Source organism: Hypomesus transpacificus, chromosome 4 (assembly GCF_021917145.1).
Source record: "Hypomesus transpacificus isolate Combined female chromosome 4, fHypTra1, whole genome shotgun sequence".
Classification (NCBI taxonomy): Eukaryota; Metazoa; Chordata; class Actinopteri; order Osmeriformes; family Osmeridae; genus Hypomesus; species Hypomesus transpacificus.
The window spans coordinates 7,867,063-7,891,964 of record NC_061063.1 but is presented as its reverse complement, the minus strand read 5'-3'; the positions used below and the strand labels follow the sequence as shown (position 1 = coordinate 7,891,964).

At 45.8% G+C, this 24,902-nt stretch overlaps 2 protein-coding genes across 4 annotated transcripts; one reads left to right on the top strand and one right to left on the bottom strand.

Moving 5' to 3' along the window:
• The first annotated feature begins 6,977 nt into the window (after positions 1-6,977).
• tril (TLR4 interactor with leucine-rich repeats) lies at positions 6,978-10,567 on the top strand. Its single transcript, XM_047019772.1, has 2 exons — positions 6,978-7,110; positions 7,225-10,567. Exon 2 carries the CDS (start codon positions 7,343-7,345, stop codon positions 9,818-9,820), a length of 2,478 nt encoding a protein of 825 aa, XP_046875728.1. The 5' UTR covers positions 6,978-7,110; positions 7,225-7,342; the 3' UTR covers positions 9,821-10,567.
• A 164-nt stretch (positions 10,568-10,731) lies between these two features.
• On the bottom strand, positions 10,732-24,596 carry LOC124467332 (cyclic AMP-responsive element-binding protein 5-like). 3 transcript variants are annotated; one of them, XM_047019590.1, is made up of 11 exons: positions 24,081-24,273; positions 19,690-19,756; positions 19,497-19,590; positions 18,145-18,254; positions 17,385-17,611; positions 15,816-15,942; positions 15,330-15,401; positions 13,059-13,385; positions 12,703-12,954; positions 12,454-12,562; positions 10,732-11,820 (listed from the first exon to the last, which is right to left on the bottom strand). In XM_047019590.1, exons 1-11 carry the CDS (start codon positions 24,083-24,085, stop codon positions 11,672-11,674), a joined length of 1,539 nt encoding a protein of 512 aa, XP_046875546.1. In that variant the 5' UTR covers positions 24,086-24,273; the 3' UTR covers positions 10,732-11,671. The 3 variants fall into 3 exon arrangements, with proteins under 3 accessions (XP_046875546.1, XP_046875548.1, XP_046875547.1); XM_047019592.1 differs by lacking the exon at positions 24,081-24,273 and adding an exon at positions 23,957-24,062; XM_047019591.1 differs by lacking the exon at positions 24,081-24,273 and adding an exon at positions 24,314-24,596 and having other exon boundaries at positions 10,733-11,820.
• Between the last annotated feature and the right edge of the window lie 306 nt (positions 24,597-24,902).

Genomic DNA, 24,902 nt, shown 5'->3' with positions numbered 1-24,902 from the left:
TGAAAAGGAAAACGAATTTCGTTGCTGATATAACATATATGTTAGGACCTGATACCATATGTTCTGTGTAAATGATAATAAAAAAAACAACGCTGTTAATAATGTTTTATATCAATTAAAAATCGAATTTATATCAACAAATCTTTTGTTGTTGCAATTGCACAATTGTATTCGCTTCTGTGTGTGTGTGTTGGTGTGCGTGCATGTGCTCGAGCATGCGTGTACTTGTTTGGGATTTTAGAACTTTGCTCCTGGTCTCATCCGTTCGCAGAATCCCGGTCCAATTATGTCTGAAGGGCCCTGCCTTGTTCACGATTTGTTTACTCAACGAAGCAAATTTCCTTCTTTGCATGGAGAGGGAGCCTTCCTGCCTTAGCTCTGTTGGCATGCCAACAGATATAGGCAAAACAAAAAGAACCAAAGTTTCTCTTTGAAGCGAGCTTGTCTTGGGTGTGGCTATTGCCAAGACGTCAGTAAGTGCAGATGTATTTAGAATCCTCAAGAAATGTGCACTGTCTGTAAGACTCTGAAGTGGTATAGCAATACTTGATATAATTATACCTATAATTACATTTAGGGTCGTCAGAATATCGATGTAGGTATCTGTGTATGTGTTTGTGTGTGTTTGTTTAATCAGAGACTTCATTAGATCAAACTGCCAGATAAAGCTGATAGTGCTATGTCACGCCCTGGCCTAACACCTCACACAGATCCTCTCCCACAGCTAACAACAGACAAGACAACATACAAAATGGTGTTTATCTGTTTATTTTCCTGTTTCAGACACATGATTACATGGCTGAATAGAAAAACCTTTGTACCTATGACTTGGTACATTGATTGTGTTTATCTAAAGTATGACAAACTTAAGAAAGCAGTCTGTACGTGATGTGCTTTAATGTTGTTTGTTGTATTTTATGTCCTGTGTGCTGTTGTTTCTGACTGTTTGGAGTGAGGCCAAAACCCTTTTGGAACATTGGTTAAACAACAAAGTTATAGCATAAACTTTTAAATGTAGTAGGATCCAAAAGTCTGAGACAACTAGTTAAGATACTTTTATTTTGCATTTGTTTCGAATGTATTACAAATTATATTCATTACAAACAATAATAGCACCTTAACAATTTGTGTGGCATTTTTGACAAATGTACATGGATGTCAGATTATCTTTCTTTGTATTTGCTACATCCCCTGCTGCAAAAAGCAAAAAGCTTTAATAACAGCATGTATTGATTCCACAAATTGATGACCTATGTTATCCCAACATAATTTTACTGTGTTCCAAAGAGCTTATTGTGATATAGCACAGAATGCTTAGCTTTCTCTGTTTTCAATTCCCCATATGGTCTCAGAGTTTTGGACCCTACTGTATATAAAACAGTATGACACAACTTTACTTTACTTATTATTATTTACATACTGTCTACTCAGTATATTGTCTATACAATATATTATTTTGAGTCACAATAATGGTGTCAACCAAGAAGGCTAGTCAAAGGGAACGTTTTGTGGTGAAAAGGATTGGTGTGTTGTGTTGCCTACTTTCCCTTCCAAAGCCGTTGGGATACAAGTGGCTCCCTGTGGTAGCAGACAGCAGAGGGTGCTGTTGAACCAGGTCAGTCACTGAGAGACTGAACTCCCCAGCTGCAGTTCAGATGTGTATGGTCATGTCTCTAACCTACGTTACAGTTGGGTTGATGGATGACTAGCACTAAATGTGAGACCAGACGATATCAACTCTGCTTTTTGTTCTCTCCAATTTCTGTTACCAAGAGCTGTACACAACCAATGATGTACGTGCATCCGTGAGACTGGATGTTTGAAATCTAGTACTGTAAAAGTAGTTTAGCGTGTTCATTTTTTATATGGCACATTTGTGTGTGAGTGTGTGTTTGTTATCTCACACAGAAGGCATTGGACTGCACACTTGACAGTGAACACACTGTCACTTTTCCTCTATTGTTTGAATGAGGATGAATAAGTTAATCAATCCCAGGAGATAAATGGCTTGTGTTCCCTTGTTGTTCCTGACCACTGTCTTCTCTCCCTCTCCCTGTGCAAACATGCGCCCCTTTCTTTTTACCACTCCCAACAATTACTCTATATCTTGCTTTTAGCCTTTGAACAATGAAATTGTACTCTCTTTAATTACTTCCAGATGTCGACCCACCAACTGCCACCCCACTCACACAAACTCTCAAAACCCTAACCCCACCTGACCCCTCCCCCACCCCTCTATTTCTCTCAATGGCAGAATAGAACTCAGAGGGTCAAAGGGAGTGGAATTCCTTCACACCAGACACTGGAGCTGGGTAAATGCGTTTACCAAACATTCTTATTCCTCTCACCAGTGCCGTGGACAAGATATCCATTTGTAGTGCTCACAGTGTTAGGTTGATCTGAGCATTAGAATGGCACATTTATACATGTCCAATGTTGTGGAATGTTGTTTGTGTGATGTTGAAACTGATAAGTAGCAGCAGAAGCTAGGGTGTGAAGCCAAGGTCTCGTCTGGGACACAATCCTCCCTCCTTTCCTCCTCTCCTCTCCCTCTTTCTCCCTCTCCCTTTTTCTCCCTCCCTCTATACCCCTTTCCTTCTCCCTCTCTCACTCTTTCTTTCTTCCTTTACACCCCTATCCCCCTCACTTCCCTCTCCCTGTCTCCATATCTTAATTTCCCTCTCCCCTCCTTCTCTCTCCCTGTCGCTCTCTCGCTCTCTCTCTTTTTCTCCTCTGTCTTCTCCCCTCGATGGGAACCAGCTGGGTTGAGCTGGGGGAGGGACTGGAGGAAGCGGGAATGGTGGGATGGAAGGAGGGAGAGAGAGGGGGGGGGGAAGGGGTGCAGACATGTGGCCCAGGTGCTCCCTGCACTCACATAACACAACACTGCTGCAGACAACCACACACACTGACACACACACACACACACACACACACACACACACACACACAAACACTCACTGGCAGACACACTTACATGCCTATACTGTACACTTGCTTGTGCACATACAAGTATGCCTGCAAACTAGCGCAGTAACTTTCACGGATGCTTGGTCTGCACAACCCCCCGGGCCCCCCCGCCACACACAAACACACACAGAGACAGAGAGAGTTAATGCTGTGTGTTGTGTAGATCGTTGATGTCTGGCTCGGGAGCGGATAATCACCTAAACAGCTGCTGCTGCTCAAGTCAACTCTCTACCCCCCTGCCTCCCCAAATGCTCCTTCACTCTTCCATCTCCTCATCTTCATTCTTTGCTCTTTTTCACCTAGCTAGGTTGCTTTCTCTCTCTCTCTCTCTCTCTCTCTCTCTCTCTCTCTCTCTCTCTCTCTCTCTCTCTCTCTCTCTCTCTTCACTACACACGCAAACAGGATTGTATTAGTGACTATTTGTTGATGAGTCTAACTGGAAAAGATCAATGTAAAACACAAAGCCAGCTGAGCCTCCTCCTCTTCTACTATTTGTCTTGATTGGTATCATGAGCTTTAGATAAAACTCTCTTTTCATGTGGCATTCACTTGGCTTTGGCTGGGAGTCTGTTTCACATATTCTTAATGCCTGTTGACTAGCTAGAGGTCCTCCACAAAAGCAGGCTGTTGCGATTGCATGTTTTTTTCAGACAATAACCGGCATGTGTTTCAAATAAGGTGACTTCCGTCACTTTGTGTGAAGCTGATCATTACCCCAGAGACCTGCTGTGTTTCAGTGTGTGCGTGCGAGTGTGTGTGTGTGTGTGTAAATTTGTCAGAACCCCTCTCAGCCCTTTGTGGTGAATCATGGCTTTAATTGCATCCCCCTCTGTGCTTGTGCGTTTGCATATTTGAAACGTGCTTGTGTGACTTGATTTGTCATAGAGAGCCTTCCAGCCTCTGTGATGTGCATCCTATGGTAGGACCTATACACGATAGAACTGTCAATTTGAGTTCCAGCTGTTTGTTGGCAGTGACCAAATACCTTTTCTTCATGGTGGTGATCATCAGGGATCTAGTCAGCTTACCTTCTACATGCTATAAACATGAACACATGGCGGGGTTAATGCAACACTGACTTCAGCTCAGTAGCTTCTAGGGGCACCTTCACCCTGTTTGGGTTAGTCTATCTGCATGGTCAGGATGGGGAGTCAGATGGCTGAGCGGTTAGGGAATCGGGCTATTCATCAAACGGTTGCCGGTTTGATTCCCGGCCATGCAAAATGATGTTATGTCCTTGGGCAAGGCACTTCACCCTACTTTCCTCGGGGTTATGTCCTTGTATTTACTGTAAGTCGCTCTTGATAAGAACGTCTCCTAAATATAAATGGTCATGCCACTGCTCAGGCTGGTTATGTATGTTAAGCTAGTGTTGTGGTGTCATTATGTTTTTTTCTGAAACAATGCTTGGCAACAATGTAGAACTATCTGATGCACAGTGTGATAGTGTCCTGGAGATCCATGAGCCCATTCAAACACACACTCGCACACACACTAGAATTCTAACACAGGAGGGGTTCCAACATCAGAACTCAACAGTACAGAAACCTAACACTCCTCAGATGACCTACATACGGTGCCAACTCTCTCTTTTTCTCTCTCACACACACAGACTGTAACATTAACATGCTCTGGAAAAAAAACAGGCGTGCTCAAGTGAAGAGAGATATAACCTTTCGCTCTTTCTCTCTCTTTTCCTCTCTCTCTCTGTCTGTCTCTCTCTCTCTTTGACAGAATTGGGTCTCTCTTTATGTTAAGGGAGTGTGCTCTGGTGTTGACTGGAACAGTCCAACAGTGTTGGCGAGGTGAGGGACGATATTAAGACGATGGGAAGATGGTTTTATAAAACCAGACTGGGTCTGTCTTTGTGTTCAGGCACCGTGACAGACAGCTCTGTCTGGGGTCCTCAATGCTTCCCTTTGTAAAAGTCTAAAAGTGGGTCAGCTCCAGAGGTCCCATAACACAATCCTCTGTCTAACATTTTATCTGCCCATTCAGTTTTCTTTCCCCTCTCCACTTTCTTGATCTCTCTAGACATTTTCAATGTATGCATTTGCACATTTTCTCAGTCTGGCTCCCTCTGTTATTCTCCATCTCTCTCGATCTCTTCAGCCCTCCTGTTCTTCTCACTGACAGAGGGAAAAACATTTGTCTCTACAGGTCATGCATGCCTTTTTTTCCTCCATCTCTTCCTCTCCTTTCCTCTCTTCCTGTCACTCACCCGTCCAAATGCTTTGGCTAAAATATAACAATACCTCCTTGTATATTCCAGTGGTCAGACAGACACCTGATTCGGACCTGGTTTGGACCAGAATTTATACAATTATATTCTATTGCACAACGGATTGACTGTTAACTCTGAGATGGAACGACAGGGACAATAAACGTTTCCCTTCTGTCCAACTGAGACCAAATAGGGAGAGAGCATGATTGAGATGGCGGGGAAGGGGGAGTGGGGGTGTAGCAGAGACCAGAATTTCATGTGAAGGGCTAGACAGGAAATGACCTCGCTGAAACAGGGGGGTTCCCTGGTGGGTCCACATTTCTTTCTCTCTCTCTCTCTAGCTCTCTCTCTTTCTCTCTTTCTATTTCTCTCTCTCTCTCTGTCATATACACACAGTCACATAAACAGTCATATTCCCACTGCTGGGAGGACTAGTGACAGTATGATGTCTATGGATAGACATGCATGAGAACAAAAGCTAGGCCCTTCCTCAGTTCTGGCAACAGCCTTTAGGATCTCCAATGGTCTTCCAGTAGAACCCTTTGGAAAACACTGCATCACTCACTTTCATTCTCAGAGGTGGTTAAATCACTTTGTGTGTACATAGATGAGTGTGTGTGTGTATGTTTGTCTGTGTGTGTGTGAGGGGGGTGCATGTAGCTCTTTATTGACTGGCTGTCCTCCCTATGGTTGACACACATCCCCTACCATCTCAAAGCTTAGTGTCTGACTGGAATTTCAATCAAACCTACTTGATCATGTTTTAAAAAAAAAGATTTACAATGTCTTGATGACAAAGCTACTTTCAGGTGCCTTGGGCCTCCTTCATTGGCGACCTGTGTTGGTGTAGGTCCAGTGGTGGAGAGGATGAACGTGGGTAAGTGCTCTACCTCATGTGCCATAAAGGTCCAGATGTCTTGGCAGAGACCCACTTCCATACAGGGCACACTTTCTCAAAGGGCATCAGACCCACACAAAATCACACTACTCTTCCAGTGAGCTACACACCGTGTCCTGACATAACGTACATTGTCTACAAGTATTTAATTCCCCTTCTTTCAAGTCTAGATCTAAATTATGATTTGGCACCCTGCCTTTGCAGTCTTAACACACACATAATGATCTGAATTCCACTTGGAGAAATGTGAACCATCTGTGAGCCGTGACTGACTTGTCCCAACTATGCAGGCTTTTTGTTCCATGATAAGGACTGGAGCAAATGACTCTTTCTTAAGCTGTTCAGTGTGTTTCTGTTTAAGGCTGTACCTGTATTGGTTACACCTGGCTACATACCTCAGGAGTGAAAGCCAGTATGCACTCTTTTACAGTGCCATAGAAGCAAGCATATCACATTATCCAAGAATCTGAAATGGTGTACATCAGTAACGTCTTATATCATAATTTCTTAATTATGCCGATAACCTATGATATTTAAAGTAAGGTGCGCTTTTCTTCATAACTTCTGCGTGTGCGGCGGGGTCGTTGTGGAACCCGCGTGGGAAGGAAAGCCTCCCGTCTGCTTTCTCCATATCATCGCCTGTTCCAAGCATGAGACCCCCGGGGGTGCGGGGGCGCGCGAAAAACTCGGTCAAAGGGTTCAGACATCTCTCTCTGTTCCTCTCCAATAAGAGAGGATTGGAAACTAGATATGACGTGTGTACATACATCCCAAACTTTTGAATTAGTTACAGCGTGAGTGTGTCTGTTTGTGTGTATAGGCTACACGCAGCGCGCGCACCACTAAGTCCTGTGCGCCAAGTGCTGTCCACATCTGCTGCTGGTGGGGACTGAGGGGCGGGGAGAGGCGGTGTGTATGAGAGTGTGTGTGTTTGTGTATGCGCTCTGCGCCTGAACTCTTTTGCGGAGGTCTGTAATTTGCACCAGATGACCACTTGGGGATGGAGGTTTTTAGCGAGGTGAACCTTTCCTCACACGATATTATAGCACAGCGCACAAATTAACTTGTTATATGGAGTAGAAATGGATCCAGTCTAGGTACATTAAATACAATGTTCCTATGCACTTCTCAGAGCAACAAGTGAATCATGGAACTATCAGACGTCATCGTGAGATTGGAGAGTCGTATTAGCTGCACTTGATCGACACAAAGGGAATGCCTCAGACGCCTGTGCCAACTGCCATTTGGGAATGGATACCGGTAATTTCATAGCGGTCATCTGCTTTCTGCTTTTTTCGTGCGTCGGGCTACTATCATCCTCACCCGCCAGCGACTTTTGTCCAGAACGCTGTGACTGCCAGCACGCGCAGCACCTCCTGTGCACAAACCGCGGGCTGCGCACGGTGCCCAAAGTCGCCTCAACTGTCCCCCAGGACGTGCTCATCTTCAGCCTCGGTGGGAACTTCATCGGTAATATCTCCGCTTTTGACTTCACGCGGTACAGTAATCTAATAAGACTGAATCTGCAGTACAATCAAATACATTCCATCCACCCAAAAGCATTCGAGAAACTCCCCAAATTAGAGGAGCTGTATTTGGGCCATAATCTATTATCAACCATACCCCTTGGAACTTTACAACACCTGAATAAATTGACTACTTTATATAGTAATAACAATGATATTCAGACAATTTCTCCAGAATTGTTTGGTAATTTGGAGAACCTTGTTAAACTGCGTCTGGATGGGAACGCAATAGAAATTTTGCAGGACTCTGTTTTTAAAAGGCTCACAAATCTGCATTATCTCCATCTAGAATCGAACCAGCTACACCACGTCCACAAAAATGCATTCTCGATGCTCACCAAACTCCGCTTTTTAAACTTGTCTCATAACAAGCAGTCAGCTGTGCGTAATGTTTTCACATTTTCCCAGCTCAGGGCTCTGACAACGCTCATAATGTCCGAAAATGAAATTCAACACGTCGGTAATCACGTCTTCCAAAATCTTAAGAAACTGTCAAAACTCTCCCTCAGCAACAACAAAATATTTCGTTTGGAAAAGGAGGCTTTGAAGGGTCTCATGAGCGTGAGAGAATTTTTGATTGATGGGAACGAGCTTGAGGAAATCCCAGCGGGAATTCTCGACTCGCTCGTGCGCGTCGAAGAGCTGGATTTAAGTCGCAACCGGATTTCTGCTGTGGATTCAACGGCATTTTCACAGTTGAAGCACCTTAGGACATTGAAATTAAAAGACAACCGGCTGACAAGTCTCTCCGGTAATATATTTGCCCTCAACAGTCTCCTGTACGAGTTAGATCTCCATGGCAACAACTGGACGTGCGACTGTCGCCTAGGGGAACTGAAGCGGTGGATGACCTCAGCGCATTCTCAAGGCAAGCTGCTGACTGTTTTCGTGCAGTGTCATCACCCTGCGACCCTAAGGGGCAAGTATTTGGACTATGTCAACAACTCCCAGTTGCAACCCCCTGGGAACTGGAACACATTATGTGAGAGCCAAATTAATCCTGAGGAGAGCAGAGGTGGCGGGGTCTTGGAGAAGGACAGGGGGAGGAGGGGGGGGAATGGAATGATGGAGGACAGGGGAAGAGGAGGAGGACAGGAGAAAAACGTGGGTAGGAGAGGGACAGAACGAGAGGATAGAGAAACAGTAGATGTGGAGAGGAGAGTTGGGAGAGAGGGAGAAGAAGAGAAAGAAGAAATGAAAAAAGGGGTCGGTATCCAGGGAGACCAAGGAGGTACAGTGGACAAATCTCCATCAACTGAGAAGAGGAAGAGAAAGAAGAAGAAAAATCTGCCTGTTTCAGAGGTTGCTGGGAAGGGTGACAAAGGTAGACATGGTTCTACACTGGGCCACAACACTCCCACGAGAGAACCCCAACCCCTCACCACCAGCAGCGCCCCAGAGCCCCACAGCCCAGTCCCAGAGCTGAGCACACCTCCAGTCCAGAGAGAGGAGGCCTTTGACATGCTAAGGGCTGAGAAGGACGAGGTCTTACCCGTGGTCAACGACCCCTGTCTGTTCAACCGTCATTTCATCACCAATGTGACCGTGGATCAAGTCACCTCTAGCACTGCCACGGTCCACTGGACCACCCGTGACCACAACCACCAGACACCGGGACTTGGAACGGGACCGGACGAGGTCCACTACCGGGTTCTGTTTGATCGCTTTGGGACCACCGACCGCTTCCTCCGCTACGTGTACGCCCGTGGCACCGCTCGCTCCATCACGCTGCGGGAGCTCAGCCCAGACGTCACTTACATGGTGTGTGTGGAGGGAGTGGTGGGAGGAGCAGTGTGTCAGGTGGCGCCCCGTGACCATTGCGCCGGATTGGTTACCCTCGTGGAGGGGCGTCGCTCAGGCCAGGGACTGACCTCTGACCTCCAGCTGGTCACCGTGGCAACCCTGGCAGGTAACGGCGTGCTCCTGCTGGTTATTGGCGGAGCGTGGCTGGGGCGGAGCCTGAAGCGACGGATGCAGAGGAGGAAGTCGGCCGTACATGTCCGCCACATGTACTCCACCCGGCGACCGTTTCGTTCAGCCATGGCAACGGCGGCCGTGTCTTCAGACTTCACGAGCTTCCAGAGCAGTCGTCCGCCCCGACTGGGACTTCTGGAGGAGGGGGACCTCATCGAGTTCCCCTGCGACCGCTTTCTAGACAGCAGCACCATCCACAGGGAGGACATGCAGCGGTTCTCCGACTAGAACGTAGAACATTCAAACCCAACACCACCGCGACAGCTTGTCGTGACAGATCCACTCAAATCCCACCCCACCCCCCACCCACACACACACACACACACACACACACACACACACACACACACACACACACACACACACACACACACACACACACACACACACATGGACAATGGGCCACTGGGACAAGTTCCTGACCACAGTAGGATCACATGTGATGTTGCTGTTGGCTTTAGGTTACGTTTTGAATAAACAGCTGAGCTCATCACAGCCCTCTCACTCTACAGGAAGTCCATCCGTCTGACTTCCTGTGCTTCCTAAGGCTTTTGTATCCTCTTTCATTTCCTTGCACCTGTGAGTGTTTATGCACATTTGTGAGAGCGTGTGTGTGTTCAAGTGTGAATGTGATTTGATTTCGGTGGTGCTGTTATTGAACTTTTGAACAAAATGTCTTTTTATATCTTATTTTGTACAAGGAATAAATGTAACCTGCTGATTATTGTAGCTGCTGGGTGGCAGAAAAAGACTTTGTATACTTATTTACTCTATTGTGGTGCTTTTATACTTTCATACTGAACATATACTGTATTTTGTAATGTATTGCTATATTTTGAATGAGGATAAGAATAACGTTTTCTCACAGTATGACTAATAGGCCTATGGTTCTTTGTGTGGAAATTCAAATGCAAGTGCAATCATGAAAGTTCACTGTTTTTCTGACAATGAAAATAAACAAACCATATGAATGTATTTCTCTGTGTGTGAGTTTCATTAGACATTATTGGATCTGGGTTAGGGTTAGGGTCATCCCACACACAGACTAACAGCTGTAAAAAACACGTAATTATTTATTTTAAAAAATTATAAATGATAATATGTTAAGGATTTGTGCATGGAAGTATTCTTCCCATATGTCAATACCATGTGTCTATATGTTAGTTCCAAAATTTGTCAGTAGAGGGCAGACTAGACCCTTTCCTCCTTTTACCAATTCATTCTCTAAGAGCAGTTATCAATTACATGCACACTTACAAAACCCATAACACAAAACATTAATGATTGTCCAGTTTTAATAATTCATTTGAACAATTTTGAGTAAAATCATTACAACGTATGTTCGCACACACACCAAAATATGTGTTTTTATTATGCACTTGATTTTCTGCGATTGTCAATTTCTGTACAAAAACAAAAGGTAAAACAAAACAAAACAGACACAAATGGACATCATTTCGTAACTATGTTAGTCCAATTCACAAAGATACAAACATACTGTAAAAAATATAAGTGCTGAACAGATGTTCTGAACAATTTGGTACCAAAATGCTCCAGAACAAGAAAGTGGGTCTGCAAGATGCAATTATAGACTAAGGGCATCCTTTTTGCAGGTCTTGGTATACATTTTCTAATTTATTTTGTATAAAAAAGTTGTTTTCATTCACTTTGTGAATTTCCTGAAGGCTATGTGTTGCACACCACTATACAATCAGTCTAGCACCCTCATGCCCCAGCTGCAGACCTTGTTCTCCTGGTGCTAGATAAAGACCTGGCTACTGAAATCTCCTACATATTCAGAATGAACGTGTTAGCACATAGAAAGTCCTGGGGCATTCATTACCATTTAGACATACCATGTATGGAAACAGAAATGGTCTAAGACACTCTCACAATCACAAACACACACGCACACACACATGATCCAGTTCTCGGGTGACCATCACAGTGCTAAAGAGCCAATGACTTAAGGCTTAAAGAGATATCCTTTCACGTCAGCACCCAGAGACCAGGAGAGGGAGAGACCATGTCGACTTTTGAGATGCATCCGCAGATTCTGAAGGAGCGTTAGTGTCTGTGTTAGTGCGCGGGCTTGGTGTCCGTGTGGCTGCGGCGCGCTGCGTTACCCCCGGCTGCCGAGGAGGTGGAGACGCTGTTGTGTTGGATGGCCTGCTGACGAGATGCCGGACACAAAGGGGCGGGACTTCCTCCCGGGCTCCGCCCTGGATCTGGACACAGAGACAGCTGTCAATCACATTCACCTGAAAGCAACCATGTGTGAGGGGGAAGGAGCGGCTATTTGTGTTTTTGTGTGTGTGTGTGTGTGTGTCATAATAACAAGCCCCCAAAAAACTACGAATGAAAACTCGGTGGAGTTCAGATTAAGTAAAATAGCTCTTATTTTATTTGGACATATACATACTGTACATTCAATTCAAAATACAACAAAAATAGAAAAATACTGCATAGGAAACACAAATAAGCACATCGTCATATTATGTACTTAACTGATACCAGACATGATCTCCAAGGTACAAAGTAGTTGTCATTCTCAGAAAGACCAACTGAGAATTTATGATGCTGCTAACCCCTGAGTAGTATGTGTGTGTGTGTGTATTATGGGGCAGGGGTCTATACATGGGTGATGTCTATATAACTAAATATGTTTCACGGAGGCACAGTGTATCACCCCTGGGGAGTTGGGTATTTAGGTCAGGGAGTGCGACTGAGATACCCCTGTATTTGGATGTGGTTCTTTTTTAGATGGTGCAGGGGCGCTAAGGAAATCCCTGAGTGTTTCTGGGATGGGCTAGGGGTGAAAGGGGACATGGGGGTTGTGATGGATTAGGGGTGTTACTCACTGGGGTACCCCTGAGCTTCTCTCTGCCGGGCGGTGACAGGACAGTCTTTGTGGGTCAGCAGGATCTGTTTCAACTGGCCGACCTCTGACCTGAGAGTAGTCACCTCGTTCTGGAACAACACAGAAGACACACTCAACGTGGCACCCTATCATCCTATCAACAGAACAGCGAATGTTGGCGTAACCTGTGTGTGCTCAGTTGTGAGTGTGTACCTGTGTGTGTGTGTGTGTGTTGGGGGCCTGGTCCTACCTGTAGCTGCATGTTGGTGTGTGTTAGCTCCTCAGCCTTCTTCTCCAGCGAGGACACCCACACCTTCCTCTTCTGTCTGCAACGCGTGGCAGCCGCTCGGTTCCGCTCCAGAAACTTCTGTCTGCGCTCGTCCGGGTCCTGGTCCATCGACCTCCTACGACGCCCGCCACTGCCCCCGCCTCCGCCACTGCTGCTGCTGCTGCCGCTGGACAGAACTGCATGCTGGGAATGAGACATCGCAGCTGGAGACAACTGCAGATGCACACACACACAGAAAGAAATACAACACTTATCCTTTGAAACACATAGTGATTGTCATGACAACAACATCCATGGAGACTGATGGAGTGGTTTACCTGTCCTGGTATAGAGAGGAGGGGCATGTGAGGGGAGCCCTGGTGGGTGTGGCCAGCCTGCATGTGCGACGGTGGTGATTGGTGGGCCTGAGGGTGTATCGCATTCCCTGGTTGGTGGCCCTGGTGATTGTGGGCGTTCCCCATGTGTTGTAACGGGGCGTGGCAGTGCTGTTGGTAAGGGAGGGGCGGAGCCTGCAGGTGCTGCTGGTGGTGATGCTGCCGCTGTGACATCATCTCCATCATGTGACCCATCTGTGTCATGTTGTTGCTGTTGGCGACTGCTGGGTGGTGATGGGGGTGATGGTGGCCCATGGTTGGCTTAGACCTCTGCCGAGAGCGACTGATTGGTTAATAATAAATCCTGCTAACATATTATCATCTGAATGTGAACAATATTTAAAGATTAAACGATGGTCAGATTATTATCCTAGCATTACACACAGTCAACAAGAACCTGTTTCCACAATCCTCGTTTCGCTCGCAAAGCTTCACAATTCATCATGCCTGTGGTCGAGTACAGCTGTGAAAATACTCACATATATGGAGGTGTCAAAAACCATGCTAATCCACCGTGGAAAGTTAATATTTTAACAGTGAATACCTAGAGTGTGTCAGTGTAGGACATAAGACTAGATAGAAAGCATAAGCCCAAAGTGAGAGAGCTAAATAAAAACTCTCCGGCACATTCTCCACCGTCCACATACTTCTCTGCAACTACCTCTCTCTTCCTCCACACTCAGCAAGAGCAGAAAGAGGCTGGACCCTTTCTGGGGCATGACATCATAGCACTCCCCGCATTACTATCGCTCCCGGTTACGCAATATTTCTTTAAGAGAAGTAGTTTATTTTTTTCCACTCCATTCACCAATGAAAAAAGGGAGTACATTTAGAAGGTGCCAAGAATGAGGTCATGGAGCTGTCTGTGCCAGTCCAGCCAGCCAGCCAGCTACACACACCACACTGAGAAATGGAGGGAGAGACTCTCTCTCACACACACACACACACACAGAATCCCATGCAACAAGAGTGTTTAAGCTCTGTTCAGTTCATAGAAACTCTCTAACTCAAAAACGACATAACACTAAGCAGTACCTTAATACTTCATCAAGTAGATATTCCTGACAGAAGTGATCACTCCATGAAAACATGCACATACTGTACTTGACTCAAATAACACCCACTGTCCCACACAAACTCATTTGGCTCTTCTCTGAACAAAGCTACTTACAAATTACTTATACATGTACTTAAGTGTAGAATAAAAGTTTTACCACACTTTCAGTAGACAGTTCTGTCACTACTTTCCCTCAGACAACAACAATCCGACCAAAACCAAGAAAACCTACAGTCCTCTTGTGAAATACATCTCAAGTCCAAACTAAACCTTTCAACTTCTGGTGAAAGAATATGATTCTCTCTCTCTCTCTCTCTCTCTCTCTCTCTCTCTCTCTCTCTCTCTCTCTCTCTCTTTCTCTCTCTCTCTCTCACACACACACACTCTCTTCCTTTCTCCCTCCACCCCCTATCTCTCCATTTTCCTCCATCTCAGCACAATGACAATGGCCAGTCTGTGTGTGTGGGAGGGTCAGTTTCAAGCTAGCAACCAGTGTACCCCTGAAACTTGATCTGCTCTCTTCTCCAAGCGGAGGGTCGGCACGTGAGGTCATATCCTGTATGTGTTCCCTCTAAAGTATTCTATGCAGCTTGCTTGAACATGTGGCATTCATTTTTTTCCCGAGCACTATTGTTTTAAGACACATCTGTAGATGTCAGAACATTTAAAAAGATGTTGTGTACAAAAACAGACGGGCCTGGAGTACTTTCAGAAAGGCTACAAATACGGACACAAAGGAAGAGAGAAACAGAGTTGTGTTTCCCTCTAGTTAAGGCTAGTATGTGTAGTAGGTGTAGAGTTACACTACTTCCTCTCCACTCCCATCTGCAAGGAATGAGATTAGCCAGAGGGAGACTAGACCCTATTCTCTTTGTGTGTGTGTGTGTGTGTGTATGTGTATGTGTGTGTGTGTGTGTGTGTGTGTGCGTGTGTGTGTGTGTGCGTGCATGTGTTTTGGTGTGTGCGCACGCACGGGTATGTTGGTGTATGTTTTTGTCAATCTGTCTCTGTCATTGTCATGTTATGTAAAAATTTGTATAAACCCTTAAAATATGAACCACATGATTCTGAGATCTATTCTTCTTGTTTTATGTTAAATGTTTTATGTCACCCAGTTATAAACAGGAAGTGGATGCATGCATCTGATTGGTTGTTACCTGGGGGGAGGAGCAGGACGTGTTATGGGAGGGGCCTGGAATCCCCATCATTCGGGACATCTGTCCCTCCATCTGAACAAAACACAAAGACAAAGTTTCAACACAAAGCTGAGTAGTTAAGTTAGCTAAGTTAGCTAAGAAGTACTAATGTAACTGTTTTATTAAAATCGCTTACATGTCTAGTTACTTTTGACCATGTGTAGACGTTTCTCCTGTGTAATTCTACTGTGAGGGCATGGATCTTTCCGAGCATTGGAGCTCCAGTAGTGTTCCCTCCCAACAGAATCATATCTATACAGGCGGATTCATGTCTTATGAATGATCCATTTTTAACTGTGAAGTGAGTTTTTCTGTCTTATAAATATTTCTGTCTCAATGTTCTTGACCACTATGCTTATAGTGCATCCATTATCTGTGTGTGAGTGTGTGAGAGTGTGTGTGTGTGAGTGTGTATGTGTGTGTGTGTGTGTGTGCGACTCAACTCACCGTCATGTGCTGGGCAGATGCCCCTTGCATGGCCGGGTCTGGCAGAGTGCCGGGCATGGAGGCAGCCAGGGGCTGTCTCTGTCTGTTCCTCAGATGCAGCAAGGAAGACAGCGACCCAGGGACTGGTCTGAGATCAGGAGAAGAAAAGAAAGGTCACTGTTAAAGAGCTGGTCTAACTGACCACTTGACAGTCTGGGGGTCAGACAGGTCCAAAAAGAAATGTCGTTCTACAGCTTTGGAACTGAGGAAAGGCTCCCAAACAGAAGAGAGATCTCAAGAAGGTGAAGAATGGCATCTGGAGCGAGCAGCAAAGGGGAGGACCAAGCCAGATAGAGAGACAAGACAAGAGCGAGATGGAAAGGATGATGAGAAAGGGACATAGAAAGAAAAGATGGAAAAAAAGGGAAGGGATTAAAAGGAGGGAGAGACATGCAGGGGCCAGGGTGCCATGCCATGATCTAACGCTCTGGCGCTCATCCAGCGAGACGGCGTGGGCCTCCCTCGCTGTGGTGAGGTCATCGCTGGTGATGTCAGCGCCGACTGTGGCGCACGCAGCGAATTAAACGGAGAGAAAGAGAGAGAACTGCCCAAACCAAAACAACGAGTCTGAACGTAACCACAACAGTCGAACCGGGCTCGCAGCCAGGCACTCATACAGCGTTGCCATGGAAAAGGAGGGTAAACATAAAGAGAAATAGACTGATATGCCAGAGACGTGATACAAGTTGGTACAGCGAGCTGGAGATACGCACAGACACCAATGAGATAGTCTGAGTATGTAACTGACGCTAAATTATAGTATGTATATTTTCCCTGTTGTATTGCCCCGGACTCAAACATCTGCACAGTGTATTGGAAAAAACCCACACTCATACACACACACACACACGCAAACAAGCCAGAACACCGTGTAGTCATTGTAGACAGGGTCCAGATGTTGAGAGGAAAGACAGAGAGACCTCCTAATCTTTCTGTTGTGCTCTGTGATAACCATGCCCATGTAATCCACACCAGCCCTGAGACCCTAGTGCTGGCCCTCACACTACTGCTCTGTGTCAAAGCCTGGAGAGTAGCGGGGGGAGTGAGGGAGGGAGGGAGGGCGAGGAGGGAGAAAGCTGGGATGGAGGAGGGGGGGATGGGGGTAGAGGTGGGCTAGCGGGCAGAGGGATGGGGGAAGGCTATATATTTTATAGCCACTGGCTCCATCCCTCTGTCTGATTGTCTGTCTGTCTGACTCCCTCTCTCTCCCCCTCACTCCCACTTTTTTCTCCTCCCCTCCATTCACTCTCGCTCCCCCTCTTTCTCATTTCATTAGAGCACTGATAAATTAGACTGTCTGGGGAGTGACAGTCTGGTCCAGACTGAATGACTTACAGCTCTGACAGGAGAGGGGGTGAGAGCTAAGGGAAGGGAATGAGAGAGAAGGATGAAAGCAACAATTACAGGATTACAGGAGAAAAGGTGTGCATGCCTGCATGCAAATACATACAATGTGTACCTGTACTGTATTTGTAACATGTATGAATATGTGTTTCCTGTGCGTAAGTTCCCAGTCATATCTGTACTCACCCGCTGTGTGTGAGAGTGGAGGGGGCCTGGGTGATGACTGAGCCAGCCTGGGAGGAGGGCAGAGTTTGCTGGGCAGCCAGACTGCAGCTAGGACCCATCATGCTGCTATGGGTCTGGGGGTGATGGTGCTGGGTCTGGGTCTGGGGGTGATGGTGCTGGGCCTGGATCTGAGGCTGGTGACGGGACTGAGCCTGGTTTGGACACGAGGGCCCATTTTTAGGGAGATTCTGAAAGCCAAGGAGGAGACAGGGAGTCAGGTGGCTGAGCAGTTAGGGAATCGGGCTAGTAATATGAAAGTTGTTAGTTCAATTCCCGGCCATGCCAAATTAAATGTTGTCCTTCGGTACAATGTGTACATGAAAGACTCAACGATTTTTAAGGTCTAGTATACATGATCAAGTGTTGTCCATCACCATCACATGGATTGTGTGTGTTTATGTGTGTGTGTTCACACATTGTCCGGCAACGTCTCTGTGTGTGGATAGCCTGTTTAAGATGCAGGAAAGAATCTGATCGCTTGGTGTGTCTTTCCTTCGGCAGGTCAGATATCTGTAGTCGTCTGATTGGGTCTGCCTGTCTATCTCGTGTTGACCTGTCACTCAACACTGACATGTCAGATGTGATAATCAAATATCTACTTATCAATCTAGAGAAAAGGTCATGTAGTTGCTGGTATTTATTCATTAGCTCTACTTCTCATGTCTTGACTGTCGTTTGGATTTGGATGAGACTTAAGTTAAATGTCGTTTTTCAGGATTACCTGTTTGTTGTGCTCCTCTTCCTGTTCCTCACGGAACTCCTCCTCTATCTCCCTGAAGAGTCCAACCTCCTCACAGTTTCGCAGAAAACGCGTTGGTGTTGGAGTCTGGTCTAGAAAACACACACATGTCCCGGGTCATACTTCAATAGTGTACACAGTATACTGTGTCTGTATGGTACACGTCTAAATCTACAATCAGTTTTTGTGGGGCAGTCTTTGAACTGAGAACACTTCTTGACAATCTCTTCATCTCTATGACAGCACCACAACACAATTACCTGACGGAACCGTCAGGTTACCGTGGCAACGGTTGTCTGTGCGATAAGATCAGGGTGTCTCCCTCTCTGTAGTCTAAACTGGCAGAGGTGAAAGGTCGGGGCACGTCTGTGTTTTGACAGGAGACTTCCTGCTGAAGGGGTGACAGGCAGCAGACTCCTGCACCAGGGGGAGGGTCCGACTAGAGTTCAAGGGTCAGACTGATGCTGACGTCTAATGAAGCGCACCGCCGTTGCCATGGTAACACAGCCACCCTGCCTCCAATCTCTCCGCCAAGTCTACAACACAAAGGCTAGTAATTTCATCACATGAATGAAATATGATTTTTTTATTGCATTATATTATGTGCTTTATGTTCAATTTGCATGTAATATATGATCAAACCACGGTAGATGAGGACATCTGACATAAGATCCCTATCCAAGATGATCCCCTTTCTATCGAAACAAAAACATGATAATAACTTAACGTCTGCATGTTAGATGTCTGTTAAATGGATCAAATGTAATGTAAGTGCATTGCCAAATATATCCAAGACATTCTCACTGCCTTATGCTCCTTGGTCTCAGTAACAGCCTGTCAATTCCTAACCCAGTCAGAGCTCAATCAAAGGGAATGTGATACATACAATTGAGTGAAGGGACAAATACAAACTAAACTGTCTAGCTCTTGAGACCAAAGTGTAAAAAACAGCTAGATGTTGCAATGGGTGTGCGCCGTTTATCATCTATGGCCCAGTATATGTCATAGTCTGGTGCGTGAATCTCAGTCTGTTGTGTTGCTTGTTTACTTTAGCATGATCCCTTTAGCTTCTCTGTGGGTACACCGTCCATGCTTCTTGGGTACATGAGGCATCCTGTTTCAGGGCTATGTGAGAGTATGTGGGATCAAATACAGCTTATCTGATTTCATACTGAAGCCAGGCATCATCATTTTTTCATCAACCACTGGTCCTGAGGAGGGGGTCATCTCTCTCTCTCTCTCTCTCTCTCTCTCTCTGTATTTCTCATGCAAACACATATACACACACACACATATACAAACACATGCATGCATGCAGTCAAATGCCCACTCACCTGTAAAGGCGTTGTCTGTCTTGATGGAGGGGAACTTCAGGGTCATCTCATGCTTGTGTCTGTGGATCATCAGATGGGCTTCAGTCTGGAAGCTCTGTCCACCACCAGGGGAGAGACAGACAACGACATGAGCTCATCTCAGCGGGGAGAGACGTGAACAAGAGATGGGACTGTTGTCAGCGTGTGGTCAGACCTGAGAGCAAGCAGGCGCGCTGCATACGTAAGGCCGGTCCTGGTCCTTGTTCATCTCCTTCACTAACCTACACAGAGAAGAAGAAGAAGAAGGGAGGACAGACAAAGAGAGAGAGAGAGATGCGGAGAGGTTGAGGTAAAGGAAAGAAACAGAGAGAGAGAGAGAGAGATGCAGAGAGGTTGAGGTAAAGGAGAGAAACATATTGTTACTCATTGTTGAAAATTCTCTCTCAGGGAGTCAGGTGGCTGAGCGGTTAGGGAATTGGGCTAGTAATCTGACGGTTGCCAGTTCAATTCCCGGCCATGCAAAATGACGTTGTGTCCACTTCACCCTACTTGCCTCGGGGGGAATGTCTCTGTACTTACTGTAAGTCGCTCTGGATGCGTCTGCTAAATGATTAAATGTAAATTTAAAACTCATGGCCTTTCAGCCATTCCATGTCTGAGATCTATTTCCTGGGGTAAGGGTTGAACTACGAAAAGAATGTTCCAGTCACTGGCTAAATCTCCATCCAGCCTGTTCTATTGGTTGGTTCTGGGCTGGTCCTGTCAGAGGTCTGAATCAAGACAGGTGCCACTTCACTGGATGATGGATGGCCATGCTTGGACGGAACCTTATCTTTTGGATAGCGATCCCGTCAGGGTCAGAGTGAATGTGACACACATGGTCTCAAGTTCAGGCTGGCTGAGTTAAGGTTCTGAAGGAAAGGTCTAATGTTAGGAAAAGGGGTTTGCATGTGCTTTTATGTGAAAAGGTACAAATAATTATCAATCTCAACTGTATATTTGTAATATTAAGGCCTATTTAGCCTGTTGAGACTGATCCCACTAATTATTTAGTAACAATCTAGAATCTTAAGTGCATCTCAACAACGCAGAAGAGGCTTGCAAAAGCACAAACTCTGCTTGGTACTGTTGGCTCGAGCCCTGTGCTACGGTCTTGTTCAACATAGTTCAGGCCAGATTTAAACAACACAGGCATTGACAGAGACAGAGGGAGAGTGACAGAGACTGGGATCGAGTGAAGAAAGAAGAAGAGACATTGACAGAGAGAGAGAGAGAGAGAGAGGGCAGAGCACATAGATAAATAGATAGATAGAGTGACAGAGAGAGAGAGAGAGAGAGAGAGAGAGAGAGAGAGAGAGAGAGAGAGAGAGAGAGAGAGAGAGAGAGAGAGAGAAAAGGAGCGAAGCAGAGAGAGGTAGAGAGACAGAATCAAAGTTGGAGACAGAGTGAGAGACGCTAACCCACAGTTGACCCTGAGCTCTGCACCAGCATTATGAAGACAGGATGGTGTGTGTGTGTGTGGGGGGGAGTAATTATGACTTATTTAATGTGCTGGCCCTTCATTTTCCACATCAGACCGGGACACATGAACCCACTGACCCCCCCCGGGCATTCCACAGAGCAGTGGTGGAACCGTCAGTGTCATACTGGGATTTGTCAGGAGGACGAGCGAGCCAATCATAAAATGCTTCGCTCATGCACCCAAGTCCCTGACCCCGCCCCCAGCGTTGACCCCACCCATCCCCCCTGCCATACCCCTGAATAGACAGCCCGCCCTGACCTCTGTGATGCTGGCAGTAAGCACCAGGAGGACCAGTCGAGGATGGGGCAGTAATTATAGAGATTACTCTGGTGGTGATGATGATGATGATGATGAGGGTAATGATGAAGAGAATGATGACCGTTTGGGCTTTTTGAGCCTTGACACACACCCCCCTTCTTTGCACAGCCCCCTCCTATTTTTCATCGCAGAGAGATGTTTCGGTTGGGGATGGGTTAGCGAGGTGAGGTGAGGGGGGATGGGTTAGCGAGGTGAGGTGAGGGGGGATGGGTTAGCGAGGTGAGGTGAGGGGGGATGGGTTAGCGAGGTGAGGTGAGGGGGGATGAGAAAACTGTAAGTGGGTCCTGATGTTAGGGTGAAAAGAGCGAGACCAAGAGAGAGGGGGAAAAGAGGGTCCAGGAAAGCAAGGGAGCAAGAAAAAAGGACAGAGGACAAGAAGAACCATTAAAAAGAAAAGAGCTGGACAAAGAATGAGAAGAGGAGAGTGCGGGAGAGAGAGAATGACACAGAGAGAAAGAGAGAGAGAGCGGGAGACAGAGAGAGAATGACACGGAGAGAGAGCGGGAGACAGAGAGAAAATGACACAGAGAAAAAAAGAGATAGAGAGAGAGAGAGAGAGAGAGAGAGAGAGAGAGAGAGAGAGAGAGAGAGAGAGAGAGAGAGAGAGAGAGAGAGAGAGAGAGAGAGAGAGAGATTGTTCTGTACAAAGGAGCAGCCCATGACAGGTTCAAACCTGCCTGCAGCCTTAGTCCCTATACCCCACCCCTCCTCCACATGTAGAGGTGACTTCATGTGTGTGTGTGTGTGTGTGTGTGTGTGTGTGTGTGTGTGTGTGTGTGCAGGGCCGTAACTACCATTGAGGACACCGAGGTCGTGTCCTCGGTATTTTTTTTCGTATTTCAGTTTTTTTTTGTGCTTAAATCGTGGTATATAAACTCGAAATAAAGTACACGTGAAACTTACTGCAGGACGATGATCTTGGTCTCCCACAAACCGTAACGTGATTTTATACTTGAAGAGCCGAGTAGCTCAAGAGTTTGGACATACGTGCTGCGCGTCATCAACAAAACGTACTGTCGTTATGGTAACCACCAAACACAAGTCGGATGCTGATGTTACCGCCATAGACATACCGCTACTGTTAGTGAATAGCCTATGTTAGTTACAGTCACTGGAAGAGGAGCGCAGCAAACTAAACATGTAGGTTAAGAGAAGTTTAAGTGGCAGATGACTGTGAGAAGAAAGATTCATTTTCATGTGGAAATATTTGTATTGCAGCAGCGTACTACTCAGATAAGGAAACATCAAATCAAAGTTTGGTTAACTCCGTCAGTACCGGTTGTCAATCAATTTCCACCGGTTGAATCAACATTCATTTTGCGATTGATATGTCATTGATGTGATTGATTGAAAATGAAATTCAGTGGCAATTGGGAAATATCAAACTGACTCGCTATCGCTCGGTCGATACGTTCCAGCCTCAGTTTGATATTTCCCGGCATGACCGAACGGTCGAGGTTAGTAAGTAGTTTATTATATGGCAAGTTTAGATTATTTTCGTTTTGTAAACGAATATAAATGGTACCTTTAGGCTAATTGTAGCTAGCTCTCAAGTCTTCTCACGGTGTGTTTCATGTGTTGCCAAGCAACTCATTACTTTTGATAGAAAGCGGACAACATGGTTCTGCTAAAATGGCTTTAATTTCATCACAAAATAACGACACAAGTGATTCAAAGAGTCTGGTCTTCATCCTCACTTTCGATGACAAAGCTTTTCAGCATCATCTGGATAGTAAAACTCAGCAGCTGATTCGTCGATATCGCTCATTTTGAAGCTGACGTCAGAGGGCAATACGGATCCGTATTGACCGGCGAGGAGGGCAATACGCGGCTGGGGTGACTACTCATTATCCAATCAGAACGCTCGTACCGTCGTTGCCATATAATAATAAAAATGAAAATGAAAATGGCCATATTTAAATAATGTAATTTAAAAAAATTCCGGGGGAGCATGCCCCCGAACCCGCCTAGAAGTTCTGACTCATGACCTCAGTATTTTTTGGGCCCTGCGTACGGCCCTGTGTGTGTGTGTGTGTGTGTGTGTGTGTGTGTGTGTGTGCATGTCTACGTGTGTACGGCAGAGATAATCAAAGTAGTCAAACTCATGTTCATTATCACCACTCATGACCATCGGTTGGGTTGACTCTTTGGTTTGGTATAAACTAGACATTTATTTGATTAAAGAAAACAAGAAACTCACATCAAAGTGCCTGTTAGTCTGCCTGCCATTTTTCCAACATCAGTAAAGCACAGTCAGCACATCTCAGCAGAAATCTTTAAATCACATCAACAGGCCTGCAGGATGACGTCAGTTTAAGACATAACTCCCATCCGAACAAACTAACGGAGTAGGCTAAATGACAATTAATTTGACGTATTGATATTTGACAGTTGATCTTTGACAGTTAGCTGGACTAATAGTAGCCTATTTAAGATCAACTTTCGGTTGAAATTGCTGTGTGGCAGAAAATACCAATTTAAGTGTATCAAATGATGTCACCTGTCACTGCGCAGCCCCACACATGAGAACATCCTCCTCAACAGCTTCCACCTTCACACACAATTGTATACGCACGCATTTTATTCCGCTTTTAGTAAATAAACTCGTTTACATCAACTTCGTTTTCTGTCGGTTCCTTACCTTCTCGATGTGTGGCTTATCAAACCAGCTTGAACATGCAGCCTAAATTTTTTAGATCATCTGAGATACTCTCACCGCTACTGTAAGAACATGACCCGGGTTGTACGTTAAAAAGCAAGCTCACCTCATAAACAACCCGACGCAACACGACTGGAGAGTGCAGTCACACCCCCCAAATAGACACAGAACGTCTGACTGATTAACTAAAGCGGGACGAAGCCAGAATAAGTTTTCCGCAGCTTGGTGAGACCTTGAATCTTGCCTTGTCAACGTCTAAAATAAAGAGTTTTGTTCATATAAGTCAAGGGTTTTGAAACGGAACACTTTTAATGAGAAAAGTTAGTTCTGCTAACTTACCAAACAAGTGTAGAGGACAAGCGGCACTGCTGAGAGAGGAACCACGTTGGACTGAGGCAGGATTACAATACATTCTATTTACAGAAGCATTACATCACCCCTTGGTGACGTCACGTGGGATTCCTGAACTTCTAAATCATTGCGGTCCCGTTTGGAGGAGGCGGGGTTAACGACCGTTCGCCCCGGTAGTTTGGACTAGGTTGGAAGCGCAGAGGACCCTACAGTCTATATGCTACAGCCTCCACCTTGGTAGTGTGCGGCGGTGCGCGGGACGGGAATTTACACCAGATCAGACTGAGGACGGAGGTAGAGGCGGGGGTGAGAGGAAAACGGAGAACGAGTCTCCCCCCGCCCCCTTCGAGCAGTTACAGGACGTCCCAAAGGGATTGCCTCAAATCAAATGAGTATACCTGTATGAGCAGTCTTAGGCTATAATTGAATGTTGGTTAATAGTTTATGCACATCTTAGTGTTGTGTGAATAAACACGCTGAGAAGTAACTGTCAGGTGTCTCGATGAGCTAGGCTTTAATTTCCATACACAATAGCCAAAACGCTACCCTTTGACGAGAATCGTTTAAAGCCGCAGGT